This window comes from Pseudorca crassidens, chromosome 5 (genome assembly GCF_039906515.1).
Source record: "Pseudorca crassidens isolate mPseCra1 chromosome 5, mPseCra1.hap1, whole genome shotgun sequence".
NCBI lineage: Eukaryota > Metazoa > Chordata > Mammalia > Artiodactyla > Delphinidae > Pseudorca > Pseudorca crassidens.
Genome location: NC_090300.1, coordinates 104,204,654 through 104,223,126, shown reverse-complemented (window position 1 = coordinate 104,223,126; position 18,473 = coordinate 104,204,654). Strand labels below are relative to the sequence as shown.

General features: G+C 37.6%; 1 protein-coding gene across 4 annotated transcripts in view; it reads left to right on the top strand.

The window, feature by feature from the left end:
- The window catches only part of EPHA6 (EPH receptor A6), an 877,027-nt gene that overhangs the window by 629,697 nt on the left and 228,857 nt on the right, over positions 1-18,473 (top strand). For all 4 annotated transcript variants that reach the window (XM_067739161.1, XM_067739159.1, XM_067739160.1 and 1 more), the window contains one exon: positions 8,846-9,031. In XM_067739161.1, the coding sequence (XP_067595262.1) occupies positions 8,846-9,031 (186 nt within the window). The remainder of the gene's footprint in view (positions 1-8,845; positions 9,032-18,473) is intronic.

Below are 18,473 nucleotides of genomic sequence, written 5' to 3'. Positions count from 1 at the left end.
TTGCTTTACAATGGTGTGTTAGTTTCTGCTTTATAATAAAGTAAATCAGTTATACATATACATATGTTCCCATATCTCTTCCCTCTTGCGTCTCCCTCCCCCCCACCCTCCCTATTCCATCCCTCCAGGCGGTCACAAAGCACCGAGCTGATCTCCCTGTGCTATGTGGCTGCTTCCCACTAGCTATCTACCTTACGTTTGGTAGTGTATATATGTCCAGGCCTCTCTCTCGCTTTCTCACAGGTCACCCTTCCCCCTCCCCATATCCTCAAGTCTGTTCTCTAGTAGGTCTGTGTCTTTATTCCTGTCTTATCCCTAGGTTCTTCGTGACATTTTTTTCCCTTAAATTCCATATATATGTGTTAGCATTCAGCATTTGTCTTTCTCTTTCTGACTTACTTCACTCCGTATGACAGACTCTAGGTCTATCCAACTCATTACAAAGAGCTCAATTTCATTTCTTTTTATGGCTGAGTAATATTCCATTGTATATATGTGCCACATCTTCTTTATCCATTCATGCGATGATAGACACTTAGGTTGTTTCCATCTCCGGGCTATTGTAAATAGAGCTGCAATGAACATTTTGGTACATGACTCTTTTTGAATTATGGTTTTCTCAGGGTATATGCCCAGTAGTGGGATTGCTGGGTCATATGGTAGTTCTATTTGGAGTTTTTTAAGGAACCTCCATACTGTTCTCCATAGTGCCTGTACCAATTCACATTCCCACCAGCAGTGCAAGAGTGTTCCCTTTTCTCCACACCCTCTCCAGCATTTATTGTTTCTAGATTTTTTGATGATGGCCATTCTGACTGGTGTGAGATGATATCTCATTATAGTTTTGATTTGCATTTCTCTAATGATTAATGATGTTGAGCATTCTTTCATGTGTTTGGTATATCTTCTTTGGAGAAATGTCTATTTAGGTCTTCTGCCCATTTTTGAATTGCGTTGCTTATTTTTTTGTCATTGAGCTGCATGAGCTGCTTGTAAATTTTGGAAATTAATCCTTTGTCAGTTGCTTCATTTGCAAATATTTTCTCCCATTCTGAGGGTTGTCTTTTGGTCTTGTTTATGGTTTCCTTTGCTGTGCAAAAGCTTTGAAGTTTCATTAGGTCCCATTTGTTTATTTTTGTTTTTATTTCCATTTCTCTAGGAGGTGGGTCAAAAAGGATCTTGCTGTGATTTATGTCATAGAGTGTTCTGCCTATGTTTTCCTCTAAGAGTTTGATAGTTTCTGGCCTTACATTTAGGTCTTTAATCCATTTTGAGCTTATTTTTGTGTATGGTGTTAGGGAGTGACCTAATCTCATACTTTTACATGTAGCGGACCAGTTTCCCAGCACCACTTATTGAAGAGGCTGTGCTTTCTCCACTGTACATTCCTGCCTCCTTTATCAAAGATAAGGTGACCATACGTGCGTGGGTTTATCTCTGGGCTGTCTATCCTGTTCCATTGATCTATCTTTCTGTTTTTGTGCCAGTACCCTACTGTCTTGATTATTGTAGCTTTGTAGTATAGTCTGAAGTCAGGGAGCCTGATTCTTCCAGCTCCGTTTTTTGTTCTCAAGATTGCTTTGGCTATTCGGGGTCTTTTGTGTTTCCATACAAATTGTGAAATTTGTTGTTAGAGTTCTGTGAAAAATGCCAGTGGTAGTTTGATAGGGATTGCATTGAATCTGTAGATTGCTTTGGGTAGTAGAGTCATTTTCACAATGTTGATTCTTCCAATCCAAGAACATGGTATATCTCTCCATCTATTTGTATCATCTTTAATTTCTTTCATCAGTGTCTTATAATTTTATGCATACAGGTCTTTCGTCTCCTTAGGTAGGTTTATTCCTAGATATTTTATTCTTTTTGTTGCTATGGTAAATGGGAGTGTTTTCTTGATTTCACTTTCAGATTTTTCACCATTAGTGTATAGGAATGTGAGAGATTTCTGTGCATTAATTTTGTATCCTGCAACTTTACCAAGTTCATTGATTAGCTCTAGTAGTTTTCTGGTAGCATCTTTAGGATTCTCTATGTATAGTATCATGTCATTTGCAAACAGTAACAGCTTTACTTCTTCTTTTCCGATTTGGATTCCTTTTATTTCCTTTTCCTGTCTGATTGCTGTGGCTAAAACTTCCAAAACTATGTTGAATAAGAGTGGTGAGAGTGGGTGACCTTGTCTTGTTCCTGATCTTAGTGGAAAGGCTTTCAGTTTTTCACCATTGAGGATGATGTTAGCTGTGGGTTTGTCATATATGGCCTTGATTATTTTGAGGAAAGTTCCCTCTATGCCTACTTTCTGGAGGGTTTTTATCATAAATGGGTGTTGAATTTTGTCAAAAGCTTTCTCTGCATCTATTGAGATGATCATATGTTTTTTCTCCTTCAATTTGTTAATATGGTTTATCACATTGATAGATTTGCGTATATTGAAGAATCCTTGCATTCCTGGAATAAACGCCACTTGATCATGGTGTATGACCCTTTTAATGTGCTGTTGGATTCTGTTTGCTAGTATTTTGTTGAGGATTTTTGCATCTATGTTCATCAGTGATATTGGCCTGTAGTTTTCTTTCTTTGTGACATCCTTGTCTGGTTTTGGTATCAGGGTGATGGTGGCCTCGTAGAATGAATTTGGGAGTGTTCCTCCCTCTGCTATATTTTGGAAGAGTTTGAGAAGGATAGGTGTTAGCTCTTCTCTAAATGTTTGATAGAATTCGCCTGTGAAGCCATCTGGTCCTGGGCTTTTGCTTGTTGGAAGATTTTTAATCACAGTTTCAATTTCAGTGCTTGTGATTGGTCTGTTCATATTTTCTATTTCTTCCTGATTCAGTCCTGGCAGGTTGTGCATTTCTAAGAATTTGTCCATTTCTTCCAGGTTGTCCATTTTATTGGCATAGAGTTGCCTGTAGTAATCTCTCATGATCTTTTGTATTTCTGCAGTGTCAGTTGTTACTTCTCCTTTTTCATTTATAATTCTATTGATTTGAGCCTTCTCCCTTTTTTCTTGATGAGTCTGGCTAATGGTTTGTCAATTTTGTTTATCTTCTCAAAGAACCAGATTTTAGTTTTATTGATCTTTGCTATCATTTCCTTCATTTCTTTTTCATTTATTTCTGATCTGTTCTTTATGATTTCTTTCTTTCTGCTAACTTTGGGGTTCTTTTGTTCTTCTTTTCTAGATGCTTTAGGTGCAAGTTTAGGTTGTTTATTTGAGAATTTTCCTGTTTCTAAAGGAGGGCTTGTATTGCTATAAACTTCCCCTTAGAACTGCTTTTGCTGCATCCCATAGGTTTTGGGTCGTTGTGTCTCCATTGTCATTTGTGTCTAGGTATTTTTTGATTTCCTATTTGATTTCTTCAGTGATCACTTCGTTATTGAGTAGTGTATTGTTTAGCCTCCATGTGTTTGTGTTTTTTACAGATCTTTTCATGTAATTGATATCTAGTCTCATAGCATTGTGGTTGGAATAGATACTTGATACAATTTCAATTTTCTTAAATTTACCAAGGCTTGATTTGTGACCCAAGATATGATCTATCCTGGAGAATGTTCCATGAGCACTTGAGAAAAATGTGTATTCTGTTGTTTTTGGATGGAGTGTCCTATAAATATCAATTAAGTCCATCTTGTTTAATGTATCATTTAAAGCTTGTGTTTCCTTATTTATTTCACTTTGGATGATCTGTCCATGGGTGAAAGTGTGGTGTTAACGTCCCCTACTATGAATGTGTTACTGTTGATTTCCCCTTTTATGGCTGTTGGTATTTGCCTTATGTATTGAGGTGCTCCTATGTTGTGTGCATAAATATTTACAATTATTATATCTTCTTTTTGGATCGATCCCTTGATTATTATGTAGTGTCCTTCTTTGTCTCTTCTAATAGTCTTTATTTTAAAGTCTATTTTGTCTGATATGAGAATTGCTACTCCAGTTTTCTTTTGGTTTCCATTTGCATGGAATATCTTTTTCCATCCCCTTACTTTCAGTCTGTATGTGTCTCTAGGTCTGAAGTGGGTCTCTTGTAGACAGCATATATATGGGTCTTATTTTTGTATCCATTCAGCCAATCTGTGTCTTTTGGTGGGAGCATTTAGTCCATTTACATTTAAGGTTATTATCGATATGTGTGTTCCTGTTCCCATTTTCTAAATTGTTTTGGGTTTGTTATTGTAGGTCTTTTCCTTCTCTTTTGTTACTTGCCTAGAGAAGTTCCTTTAGCATTTGTTGTAAAGCTGGTTCGGTGGTGCTGAACTCTCTCAGCTTTTGCTTGTCTGTAAACATTTTAATTTCTCCATCAAATCTGAATGAGATCCTTGCTGGGTAGAGTAATCTTGGTTTCAGGTTTTCCTCCTTCACCACTTTAAATATGTCCTGCCACTCCCTTCTGGCTTGCAAAGTTTCTGCTGAAAGATCAGCTGTTAACCTTATGGGGATTCCCTTGTGTGTTATTTGTTGTTTTTCCATTGCTGCTTTTAATATGCTTTCTTTGTATTTAATTTTTGACATTTGACTAATATGTGTCTTGGCATATTTCTCCTTGGATTTATCCTGTATGGGACTCTCTGTGCTTCCTGGACTTGATTAACTATTTTCTTTCCTATATTAGGGAAGTTTTCAACTATAATATCTTCAAATATTTTCTCAGTCCCTTTCTTTTTCTCTTCTTCTGGAACCCCTATAATTCGAATGTTGGTGCGTTTAATGTTGTCCCAGAGGTCTCTGAGACTGTCCTCAGTTCTTTTCATTCTTTTTTCTTTATTCTGCTCTGCAGTAGTTATTTCCACTATTTTATCTTCCAGGTCACTTATCCGTTCTTCTGCCTCAGTTATTCTATTGATCCCATCTAGAGAATTTTTAATTTCATTTATTGTGTCGTTCATCTCTGTTTGTTTGCTCTTTAGTTCTTCTAGGTCATTGTTAAACGTTTCTTACATTTTGTCTATTCTATTTCCAAGATTTTGGATCATCTTTACTATCATTATTCTGAATCCTTTTTCAGGTAGACTGCCTATTTCCTCTTCATTTGTTAGGTCTGGTGGGTTTTTATCTTGCTCCTTCATCTGCGGTGTGTTTTTCTGTCTTCTCATTTTGCTTATCTTACTGTGTTTGGAGTCCTCTTTTTGCAGGCTGCAGGTTCGTAGTTCCCGTTGTTTTTGGTGTCTGTCCCCAGTGGCTAAGGTTGGTTCAGTGAGTTGTGTAGGCTTCCTGGTGGAGGGGACTAGTGCCTGTGTTCTGGTGGATGAGGCTGGTTCTTGTCTTTCTGGTTGGCAGGTCCACGTCTGATGGTGTGTTTTGGGGTGTCTGTGGACTTATTATGATTTTAGGCAGCCTCTCTGCTAATGGGTGGCTTGTATTCCTGTTTTGCTAGTTGTTTGGCATAGGGTGTCCAGCACTGTAGCTTGCTGGTTGTTGAGTGAAACTGGGTGGTGGCGTTGAGATGGAGATCTCCTGGAGATTTTCGCCGTTTGATATTATGTGGAGCTGGGAGGTCTCTTGTGGACCAGTGTCCTGAAGTTGGCTCTCCCACCTCAGAGGCACAGCACTGACTCCTGGCTGCAGCACCAAGAGCCTTTCATCCACATGGCTCAAAATAAAAGGGAGAAAAAGTAGAGAGAAAGATTTAGTAGAAGTAGGAAGAAAGAAAAAAAGAAAGAAAGGAAGGAAGGAAGGAACAAAGAAAGAAAGAAGAAAAGAAGGAAAGAAGGAAAGAAAGAAAGGAGGGAGGGAGTGAGGGAGCGATGGTGGGAGCAAGGAAGGAAGGAGGAAAGGAAGGAAAAAAGAAAGAAAGAAAGAAGATAAAGTAAAATAAAATAAAATATAATAAAGTTATTAAATCAAAAAATAACTAAGAAAAAAATTAAAAAAAAAAAAAGGACGGATAGAACCTTAGGACAAATGGTGGAAGCAAAGCTATACAGACAAAATCTCATACAGAAGCATACACATACACACTCACAAAAAGATGAAAAGGGGAAAAAATCATAAATCTTGCTCTCAAAGTCCACCTTCTCAATTTGGGATGATTCGTCGTCTATTCATGTATTCCACAGATGCAGGGTACATCAAGTTGATTGTGGAGCTTTAATCTGCTGCTTCTGAGGCTGCTGGGAGAGAGTTCCCTTCCTCTTCTTTGTTCTCACAGCTCCCAGCGGCTCAGTTTTGGATTTGGCCCCGCCTTTGCGTGTAGGTCGCCGTAGGCCGTCTGTTTTCGCTCATATAGGACGGGGTTAAAGGAGCCGCTGACTCGGGGTCTCTGGCTCACTCAGGCCGGCAGGAGGGAGGGGCACGGAGTGTGGGGCGAGCCTGCAGTGGCAGAGGCCGGCGTGACGTTGCACCAGCCTGAGGTGCGCCGTGCGTTCTCCTGGGGAAGTTGTCCCTGGATCCCGGGACCCTGGCAGTGGCGGGCTGCACAGGCTACCCGGAAGGAAGGTGAGGAGAGTGACCTGTGCTCACACACAGGCTTCTTTGTGGCGGCAGCAGCAGCCTTAGCTTCTCCTGCCCGTCTCTGGGGTCCACGCTTTTAGCCGCGGCTCGTGCCCGTCTCTGGAGCTACTTTAAGCAGTGCTCTTAATCCCCTCTCCTCGTGCACCAGGAAACAAAGAGGGAAGAAAAAGTCTCTTGCCTCTTCGGCAGCTCCAGACCTTTTCCCGGACTCCCTCCCGGCTAGCCGTGGTGGACTAACCCCTTCAGGCTGTGTTCATGCCGCCAGTCCTCTCCCTGTGCCCCGACGGAAGCCCGAGCCTCAGCTCCCAGCTCCCGCCCACCCCGGAGGGTGAGCAGACAAGCCTCTCGGGCTGGTGAGTGCCAGTCGGCAGCGATCCTCTGTGCGGGAATCTCCCTGCTTTGCCCTCCGCACCCCTGTTGCTGCGCTCTCCGGGGCCCCGAAGCTCCCCCACTCCGCCACCCGCAGTCTCCGCCCACGAAGGGGCTTCCTAGTGTGTGGAAACCTTTCCTCCTTCACAGCTCCCTCCCACTGGTGCAGGTCCTGTCCCTATTCTTTTTCTCTGTTTTTTCTTTTTTTCTTTTGCCCTACCCAGGTACGTGGGGAGTTTCTTGCCTTTTGGGAGGTCTGAGGTCTTCTGCCAGCGTTCAGTAGGTGTTCTGTAGGAGTTGTTCCACGTGTAGATGTATTTCTGGTGTATCTGTGGGGAGGAAGGTGATCTCCGCATCTTACTCTTCCGCCGTCTTCCCCTCGTCCTGCTTTTTATTTCTAATGGACATGTTTACACATAATTTAGGAAGCAAAGTTTTGGCTTATTTCCTTTCTAGTTTTTTTCATTTAGAAAAATATCTTAACATCTATACCGAAATATAATTAATATTCATGAATAGTCAACATTTAGTTGACTGTAATGAATTGGTTCAAAGAAAATATGGATAATCTGTGGTGCTGCAAAAATTTAATTTGATCCTCTACACTTAAACTTACATAGCATCGAGCTACTGGCCAGAACTGCTAGCTAATAAACCAACTGAAGATATTTTAATTTTTATTTCTTTCACCTTTCTAAAGATTTATATAACTTAAAGCACATAAATAGTACTTTACAGTTTGTAAGCACTTTTATATGCATTATCACTTTTGATCTTCCCAGTATCCTTATGGGGAAGGAACATTATAGAATTACAGAAGGTTTCATTATTATATTCACTTATAGATGAATAAATTGGGGATCAAGCATCATGCTTTTAAGTAAATGCAGGGAATTGACCATAGAAAAATTAAATATGAAATCTCAAGCTTTATTGAATTTACTGCATTGCACTGAGAAGTCTCTGATCGTCCTTCCCTCCATAACCCCTCTAGTCAACCTTGTCTCCTTACTGCCCTACGTCCATGTCATTCTCTTTACTGTTTCTGACCGTTGAAACTTTGTCTTCACTTCCCTCACTCCATATACTCCTGTCTGGAATGTTGCTAGTTTTCTTGAATATCTGAATCCTAACCATCATTCAAGGTCCAGCAAAAGTTTCCACCTCCTCCAGGAAGTCTTGCAGCTCCCATTGTTCTTACTTAAATAATACAACATTTGCATGGATTGGTTCTTAGGTTTCTAAGTGTTTCAGTGTTTCATCTAAATTCTCCTTCTAGACTATAAGCTACAAAGAACAAAGACCAGCTCTTATACTTCTTTGAAATCCACAGCACTCTAGCACTGGATATATATGTAGTAAAGTCATGATAAATATTTGGCTGTTTTTTAATCTATCCATTGGAGCCATTGCTGAACTGTAGATAATCTTACTGTATTTGTATTCAAACCATGTGACATGTAATTTAACCTGTGTGAACTCAACTATAATAAGTAATTATAGTTAATTATAATTAACTATAATTATAGTGTGGTCTTTTCAATATGTTCATATACCAGTTGACCCTAGCATTGATTTCTAATGGCAGTGAAGCCCAGACATATGCCTGTGCAATCAAATCAACTACATATGCCTGATGGATTCCCTGAAAAGAGCAGGAATTTGGCCCATATATCAGTATTGAGAACAGGAACAGGAAATGTTATGGAGTGATTGCTTTTCTATAGAATTGCATTAGCATCACCCATTCTGCCTGTCATAATTTCTCAGCAGATCAGGGATATCTATCAATGGAAGTTCCTGTGGTACAGTATATGAAAATGCATTTCATTATTCATTACCAATGATGCTGATCAGACATATTGTCATTACAAGTTTAATTTTTAAGGAAGAGATCTCTATGTAAAAATGGCACACTTGAGAGTCATCATCTTAAAAAACAAAAAGATGGTACTTTGTGACAATTCAATTTTTCTGGAATATAAGTATTCTGTTTAAACAACTAACTACTTTTGTTCATATTTTAAGGTGAATTTGGAGAAGTCTGTAGTGGGCGTTTGAAAACACCAGGGAAAAGAGAGATCCCAGTTGCCATCAAAACTTTGAAAGGTGGCCACATGGATCGGCAAAGAAGAGATTTTTTAAGAGAAGCAAGTATCATGGGTCAGTTTGACCACCCAAATATCATTCGCTTAGAAGGTGTTGTCACAAAAAGTAAGTACTGATTTTCTTCTTTTATATATCTGTCTCAATTCCTTAAATAAAAAAAAAAGCTTAATAGCAATATCACAGCCATTTAGGGGATAACTTAGTTCAGATATCGTCTTCAGATATTGTCCCTTGGAGTCTTGATATTAGCATATGACATTATCAGAGTTTGCACTGGTCACCAAACAGCTTTGAAATGTTTTTTTATTACCTGTAAATCATTTGCTAATTTAACTTGAAATAATAAATCAAGGTAAAGGGTTATATATTTTTTCCTAATTTCTGTAAGCAATTCACTTCTTCTGAACCTGCCTAAATTTCAATATTAATAGGAGAAACAGTTAAAATATTTGGGGTCATTAAGGTAAAATAGTTCTGTTTGTAAATAAATGTCATATACAAATATAGAATGCTTTATCTAAAGAAAACTTTTAAATAAAAAGTTCTTTATGGAACCTACCTACATAAATGCCATTAGAGCTGTATTATTTCAATTTATATAAAATGAAGAAAAGCATTACAATCTGAAATAAAAATCCAGTTTTTACAGAAATAGTGGGATCAAAACCATTCCTTTGGGAAAAAAGTTCCTCAGAAATCCAAAACTAATCATATCATCTAAGAAATAGATTACAATATATTCACTTTTATTTGAATAATGATAAGGCATAACTTAATATTTCTCCTTATTTTATTCACTAATGAGTTATAACATAAAACTCAATATAGTACGGCATTATAAACTCATAAAAATAATCTCTTTGAGAGGCATTTTTCTTTTGTAAAACTGAAATTTCTTTTAAAACCATTTAGATGAAATTGAAATTTCATGTTATATTTGGAAGAAGGAAAGTGTAAAAGCTTACCAAAAACATTTAACTGACTCTGTGTCTGAAACTCCAAAGTCCTTCTCACAATGCATTGGCCAACATGCTATCCAAGGAGAGCAGAAAATTACTGATAGCCATGATAGTTTGGAGGATGCAAAAGTTTGCTTTTGATTTCAGCTGTTGCCATGGGCTGTTACTTTAGTGACCTTAGTAGAACCTTCCAGTATTCATGCCCTTGTGTTGTTCTCTCCCACATTGATTGTGGACTTGTCCATGTGACTAGCCTTGGCCTGTGGGACATTAACAAGTGCGATACAAGTTGAAGCATCTTACATATTTGTACACTGGACCTTATCCTCTTGGAACACTCTGTCATGTAACTTAGTCTCCAACGTTGAGCAAAGCCAGTACATATGGTGAGGCCACACACAGAACTGCAAAGAGGAGAACTGAGGCATTCTAGTCAACAACAGCTCTACAAGAGCTCCCAGCAGATAGTCAGCACTGAGTGCCAACTCTGTAAAGAACCATCTCAGACATTACAGCCCCTACTTCTACTGCCAGATGGCTGCAGCTGCAGATGATATTTTGTGGAGCAAAGTATCCACCCAGCTCAGTCCAATCAACCCGTAAAATCATGAGAGATAATAAAATGGTTGTTGTTTTAAGCCGCTCCGTTTTGGATAGTTTATTACACAGCAGTAGATAACCAAACAGATGGACATCAGTTAGAATTCCACTCCTACCACTGAAGTCTTGTGACGTTTTAGGTAGATGATTTAACATCTCTATTGTTTACTTCCACACTGTAAAACGGGGCCAAAATAAGTCCTACCCAATAGGAATGCTGTAAGGATTAATTTTATAAATGTATAAAGCATTTAGCATAGCATGTGACTCATAGTAAGCCGCATTAAATGGTAGCTATTATTGGTACTATAGTTTACCATTTCATTCTCATGGCAACTCTTATGCATATCTGCTGAACCTTCAGTATTCACTGAAGGATATTGAATATCAAACGGGTGAATTAACCCACATAAGGACCTCTAACCCATAGTAAGTGGTATGACTGATGTTCAAACTGAGGTCTGTCTGTTTGACAGACCCATGGGATATTTTGTTTCTTTGCTTTTTATTTTGCTGTATCACAGGGAATAAGTCAGAGTTTTACACTTTGCCTTATCTGAATTAAATAGCATTAAATAAATGACAATCTGAATAAAATAACACAATACTTTTTTAAAATAAGGAAAATATTTAGATGAGTGGAATAAACTACCTCTTATGTAAAATTTGGAGAGATCCAGATATGCCACAATACCTAGCAAAAATACTAATCTAAAAGAGAGAGAGGAAACAACATATTAATTATTTCTTTTATATTTTCTGACTTCCTTGTCATTAATTTAGCAGGAACATTTCAAGTTATTCCTTCTGTTTTATATCTCTGTGGAATGAAAAAGATAATTTTAAAGTTGGATTATGAACCTTTGCAAAGCATTTAAAATAATTTAAGTATGCTGTTGAAGTCCTCGTATGAGTATTTATGCATGAAATATCTGGAAATAAATATCTAACAATAAATTCAGATCAGATATTTATTTTCTACCTTTGATAAATCACATTCTGTGAATTATTCATGTATCCCTATGTGTTTTATTATCTATCTATATAATATTATATGTAATTTGGCCCTATGAAGTAGTAGGAATTATTCTAAATCAACTGAAGAGGTTTAATAAGATAATCTATGGCACTTGTCTGCCAGTTTGAAATACTCAGTTTATTTCACAAAGACATTCAAACAACTAACACAGTGATTGCTTTACATCTCTAACAATCTTGTGTAAAATTGGGACCAGTGACCCTTACGTAGCCCAATTTGTATGATTCCTAGGTGAAGGTCCTTATTCCATTTTAAGAAAAAGAAAAAGAAAGAGAGAAAAGATAAGGAAAGAAAAGAAAGCCTAATTGAGAAAGGATAGATTCAATATGCTTTTGAGTGGCAATAATCATTGTAGTTTTAACTTTTAAGTATGAGCCCCACATAAGGGTGTTGTGGTGATGTTCAGGTGGGTGGTGGAGATGGAGAAAGGAATAATTCCCGCAAAGACAAGTGGGCGTATTTATACTGTTATCTTCTTGCAAATGCTATGGGATTTTTAAGAGAAAGGCAATAAATAAATGAATGCCTCATTCCCATAAATACACGGTAATTGTTCCAAGATTACCCTTAAGTGGCTAAGCGATAGCTAGCAAATAATGCTCCCTAAGGACTATCATATTGCATAAAAGATAATACTGACAAAGATAAAGATGCAGTATAGGTTTATACAGTCATGTTAGTAGATTATCCTGGGGTTCTGAGAAATAAATGCACTGACTCTCAGTTGCAAGTAATGCAAAATTATAGATCAAAATCTTCATAAGATTCTTTAATAAATTCTTAATATGCATAATTTTTATCTTACCTATAGGTTTTATTGCCGAGCGATACATATTATAAAGTTCTTGGAAACACTTTTGCTCTTTCATACTTGTGCATATAACTACTTTTATTATAAACTTCAAAGTTAAATGATTAAAAGCTGTATTATATAGAAAGTGTGTCAGATAAAAGTTGAACCTATTTGTTTGACACACGTCACAATTTCATTAACCTATTAAGAAGCAACTGATATAGAAAGAGATTAATCCAGCTAAACCATTTGCTTAGCACATACATTTTCTCCAAGAAGCAAATAGAAGCCGTCAGTTAGAGAACAGACTTGTAGCTATTAGTACCATGGATAGTAGCAGTTTGTAACAGGTGATGTATACACAAGTGTCATTAACTACATATCCAAAAGAGAAAGTGCTACCTTCTATAAAAAGATAAGAATTGTGGTTAAATGATAAACACAATGCAGTAACCACACTCTAGAAGATGGGGCCCTACAGTTTGAATTCATGATGATATGGAAGAACCAAAAGGAGAAAGAATGAAGTGCCTATCTCCCAGCTTAGGTAACAACTAAATGTAAGTATACTAACTATGTCTCAAATAAATCATAAATCCAGTGAGGAATAATAGAAGTCAATCAGGATATCAAACAAATTCCCAAACATAAATTTATTTTATCATGGGACATTGCTAAGGACTCTAGAACAGCATAGAATCTGTAACACAAAGTACTGGGCCTGCACAAACCATCTTTAAATATTCCAGAATATTGAGGGTTCCTTCCAAATAATTTTGATGGGTCCACATGGACTCTAAGTCAGAGAGTAGATTCAGGCCAGTCAAATAGACAATAAATACACAAGAACTGTTTCTCCAGTCCCAGAATTGCATTTTACTTGTCAAGTAATACATTCTCCAAGATTTCGACTATTACAGTTGCACCAATATGATAGCTGCCTCTCCACCTGCTTGTATATTCTGCTACTTGACACAGTGTCTTGTGCAAGTTATTCAGTGTCTTTAAGCCTCAATATTTTCCTCTGCACAAAAGATTGAAAAGTTCAGATTGTACTACAAAACAAGAAAGGTCACATCTAACCCTAACATGTTTGTATTTCATTCCTTTGCCAAAAGAAAGAGTCATGAGATGTTGGTAAGGAAAGTTTGTGCCAGTAATAACGTACCACCCCACCTCCAACTTTATTATAATGTCAGGTTCGTATTGGTGATCAGGAAGAAACAAAAAGTGCCTTTAATAAAGTGTTTATCTTACAGTCTGTAAAGTAGAAAAGTATAGGTAAAATTTTGCTGTAAGCAAAATCAAGGTTTGGATATTTGGAATATATGTTGAAGGGAGTATAACATTCTGTGAAACTGATTCTAATGAAAGAAATTAGACTTCTTTGTGAAATTCAGCTACTCAACTAGCTGAGGTAGGTTAAGAGTTTTGTTTTACTTTGTTTTGTTTTCCTAGAAACATTTACTGAGCACCACCAAGGTGTCAGACACTACTGCTTATTAAAACCTAGAGATAGAGAAAAAAAGGTCTCAGTGCTCTTGAGAAGCTCATTGGTTGGCTCCAGTCTACTGGGAGCAACAAACAAGTAGGCCAGTATTTCCCAATATGGTGCGGCATGGGCTATTTTGGATACAATTATTCATTAACTTATTCATTATTTTATTCAGAGAATATTTATTGGGTGCCAACTCTTCTAATCACTGGTAATAGAGTAGTGAAAAAGACAGAGCTTTTACCTGCTGGAGGAAACAAAAAGAAATCTAAATATATCAATATAATTTTAGATACAGAGAACAAACCTGAGTGAAGTGAAGGAGCAAGCCATGCTAGGGTTTGGCAGGGTAGTATTCCAGGCAGAGGAAACAATAAGTTCTAAACCCTTGTGCTAAGAAAGAATGTGGCATGTTGGGGGAGCATCGAAAACAGCTGGAGCTAAGTAATAACAGTGTGAATTATATATTGAAAGAAAAAACTAGAGGCAGGTAAAACAGTAAGGAGGCTAGTATAGTAATCCAAGTGAAAAATGATGAGAAAGATAAAGAGAAGAAATAGATTCAACAGCTGTTTCCAAGGTTAAATTAGGAGACTTGAGTGACTGATTATATGTGGGGATTGACGGAATGGGGATGGTTTTGGATGACTTCCAAGCTTCTGGTTTACATAAGCAGGGAGATGGAAAGGAAATTATGGAGAAATAATAGATTTGGAGGGTTAACAATGAATTCTGATTTGGATGTGATAAGTTGGAAGTGTCTTGGACATTTAAAGACTTCCAGGAAGCCTCTGAAGCCTGGGTAGGATTCTGGTGTGCGGGTGCAAATGATGGGTGGTGATCAGTAGTTGAAGCCATCGGGAGGATGAAATTACCCAGAAGGTTGAGGAGAACTAGCCCTAACAGGCTGACTTAAAAAGAAAAGCTTATGAAAGAGACAGAACAACCTGGAAGAAGGAGGACAGATCTCTAAGCATGAAAGATGGGTCATTAGCATAAAATGAGCTGGGAAGCCAAATAAAATAAGGATTGAGAAGCATCTATTGGATGGAGAAACTAGGAGGACACAGCCCACTGTGAGAATCAAGGCCAAGATTGCAGTGGACTTTAGAGTGAGTGAGGCATGTGTGCACTGCAGTCAGACTGATAGCTCAAAAAATGCAAATTAGGGCTTCCCTGGTGGCACAGTGGTTGAGAGTCCGCCTTCTGATGCAGGGGACACGGGTTCGTGCCCGGTCCGGGAAGATCCCACATGCCGCGGAGCGGCTAGGCCCGTGAGCCATGGCCGCTGAGCCTTTGCGTCCGGAGCCTGTGCTCCACAACGGGAGAGGCCACAACAGTGAGAGGCCCGCGTACTTAGATTCCAAACGCTTAGCATTCTTTAAATCATTTATTCATTTAAGTAATATTTATTATGTGCCTAACTACTATGCTCCAGCACTTTTCTAAGCATTAGGTATTTGGCAATGGATAAGAAAGTCAAAACGCCTGCCCTCCTGGGTCAGGTCCCTGGGTCTTCTTTCTCTGGTTTCATTCTCCACCATCCCTCTTAAATCCTAGATTGCTTTCATACTAAATGACAAAATCATCTCAAAACTTATTCTCATTTTCCCATGTATTCTTTCTTTTCTAAATCCCTGAGGCACTGGAAGAAAATGTACCAAACTGACCCTAAACGGGTACAAAGATAACTATGGTATGCAAAGATTGTTGGTAGCTAGAAGACCCAGCTGCCTTTGGAGTTACCTGCCTTCCTTTTTTCAATCATGTACAAGACTAGATCATTTGCTGAGCTGATAGGTAGAGGGCCTGAAGTGTTGGTGAATATTTGAACTGGCTCTTGAGAAAAGTGTGAAAGAAAACTGATTAGGAAAGGTTAGAAAGATTGTGGGTATTACTAAGAACACAAGAGAACCTGGAGATCAGGACAGAAGCTGCTGCCCCGAACAGCACTGTTGATAAATGAGGAAAAGAGTTGATAGCATGAAAGTAGGAAGAGATGCAACCCGAGGGAAAAGGAAAGATGAGAGGCAACAAAAAGAGAAGAAATAGAGATTTTTCTTTCTTCTCCTACCATCTTTAATATTTACTATTTACTGTTTACGGAAATTAGTGATGAATTATTCTTATGCAGTTTCTGGAGTCTAATGGAGTCTCAGGAGATCTACTGCAAAGTATTTGCCACTTGGAATTATAATGTATACATATGGATAAATAGAAAATGAACCAAGTGTGACTCTGAGAAACAGTAACAAAATGACATAGTCTGGTGGCCCTGTGTATCACACTGTTCAAGCAGCACTAGGGCTACTCAGATCACCAGCTTATTTTCTTTCTGCCAGAGTGTACTTCTCTCTTTACAAGAGAGAATAAACTTCCCCTGTATTCAGAAGGAATTTATTCTTGTCTCTTCAGTGTTTAAGTATCTGAGTTTTCTCAAGGTCATTCACTCTAATCACCTCCCTAGATCTACTTCTAACTTACTGTCTCCTTCCTGTGGTTCTCTCTCTTTCCTAAGCCAGCCTGCTAATTATTGGGTAGACTATAATAAGAAGTATCAGTTTAAAAATTCTAGTAACAGGTTGCTCAGTCTGAATATAACACTGTAAGAACTAGGAGAGAAAAGAGAATATAAAAACAACTTTAGCATACATAATATTGCCTTTTAATACATCTAAATAAAATTGAATAGAGCCATCTAGAGGGTGAAATCTTACTCATTTCAAAAGTGAAAATTCTTTCCAGATCATTTGGAAAGAATGATGCAATTTGTTCTGGTAAAGAGTTTGATGGCTCCAAATTTGAGAAGGGCTATAGATAAATCCATGTTATAGACATTAATTTGCATCCATAAACTCAGGAGAATGAGTACCATCCTTCCAGGCTGCAAGGTAAAGTAACCAGTCATTACTTAGGAACTTTTTCACCAAGTTCCTAATGGTCTTATGTATTGATAGGAGTGAATAAAGACCAGTAGGAATCTTAATCACTGAAAATGATTATTGGCCCCTTAAAATGATTATTGGCTCCTTGTGTATGTGATTTCTGATTTAAAAAATTATTGGCCCCTTGTATATGTGATTTCTGATTTAAAAAATTATCTCAAAGTAACGAATGGAAATTTGTCAGTGTCCTTACTTAATCCCTTGATGAATATCTTAATGCTTGTTTTGTTGTTGTGGGAATATATTACTATAACTTTCCTTAAATTTTCACCTTGATATAATTTCAGACTTACAAGAAAAGTTATTCAAATAATATAGTTCCAATATAACTCTCACTGTTTCCCCTGATGTATTTTACATAAGCATAGGACTATTATCAGTGCCAAGAAACAAACATCTGTACAGTACTATTTACTTAACTACAGACTTTTATTCAGATTTTATCAGCTTTTCCACTAGTGTCCTTTCTCTCTTCTAGGACTCATCCAGGATCCCACATTGCATTACTTAGTGCATCTCCTTAGTCCAGTCTGCGTTTAATCTGTGCAATTCTTCAGTCTTCCCTTGTCTTTCATGACCTTGACAGTTTTCAAAACTACTAGTCAGTGATTTGTAAAATGTCCATTAGTTTGGGTGTGTCCGTTGTTTTTTCATGATTCAATTTGTGGTTATGAATTTTGGGCAGGAACATCACAAAAGTTGCATACCCTCTTTATGCATTATATCCGAGGGTACATCATGTCCACGTGCATTATTCCTGGGGATGTTAACAGGGGTCACTTGGTTAAGGTGGTGTCTCCTAGAAAGTTACTGAAAAATTACTTTTCCCCTCTTGTAGTTAATGTATATTTGGGAGGAGATTAGACTATGCAAATATCCTGTTTTTCCTCAGACTTTTTCCCAGTAATTTTATCATCCATAGCAGATCTTGCCTGCAACAATTACTACTGTCATATTTTAATGGTGATTTTTCTATTTGTCTCTTTCCTTCTCTATTTATTAATCAAAACATTTCTTTAAGGAAGAACTGCGTTTCAGAATGTTCTGTAAATGGAATTACACAATAAGTAGCCTTTCAGACCTGGCTTCTTTCTCTTAGCAGAATGCACTTGAGATTCATGCCTCTTTGTTGTTGCTGAGCAGTGCTCCTCTGTATGATGTACCATCAGTTTGGTTCTGCGTTCAGCGGTTGAAGGACATCTGGGTTGTTTCCAGTTCGGATGATGATTTATAAAACTGATATGAACATTCATGTGTACATCTCTGTGTAAACACATATTTCTATTTATCTTGGAGAAATACCTAGGTGTGGAGTGACTAGATCCAATGGTAAATATATGTTTAATTTTCTAAGAAACTGCCAAATTGTTTTCCAAACTGGATGTTCCATTTTACATTTCCACTAGTAATTAATGAGAGTTTCAGTTACTCTGCATCATCAGCAATGCTTGATACTGTCATTTTTTTTTTAATTAGCCATTTTAGTGAGTCTATATTGGTATCTTACTGTCATTTTAATTTGCATTTCCTATGTCTGTTGATTTTGATCATCTTTCCATATGTGTACTCGCTATCCATATATCTTTTTTGGTGAAGTGTGTCTTCAGATTTTTACCCATTTTCTTTCATTGGGTTGTTTTTTCTTAATGTTGAGTTCTAAAAGTTTTTTTTTTTTAAATATTTTCTGGATACAGTTCTTTGTAAGAAATGTGATTT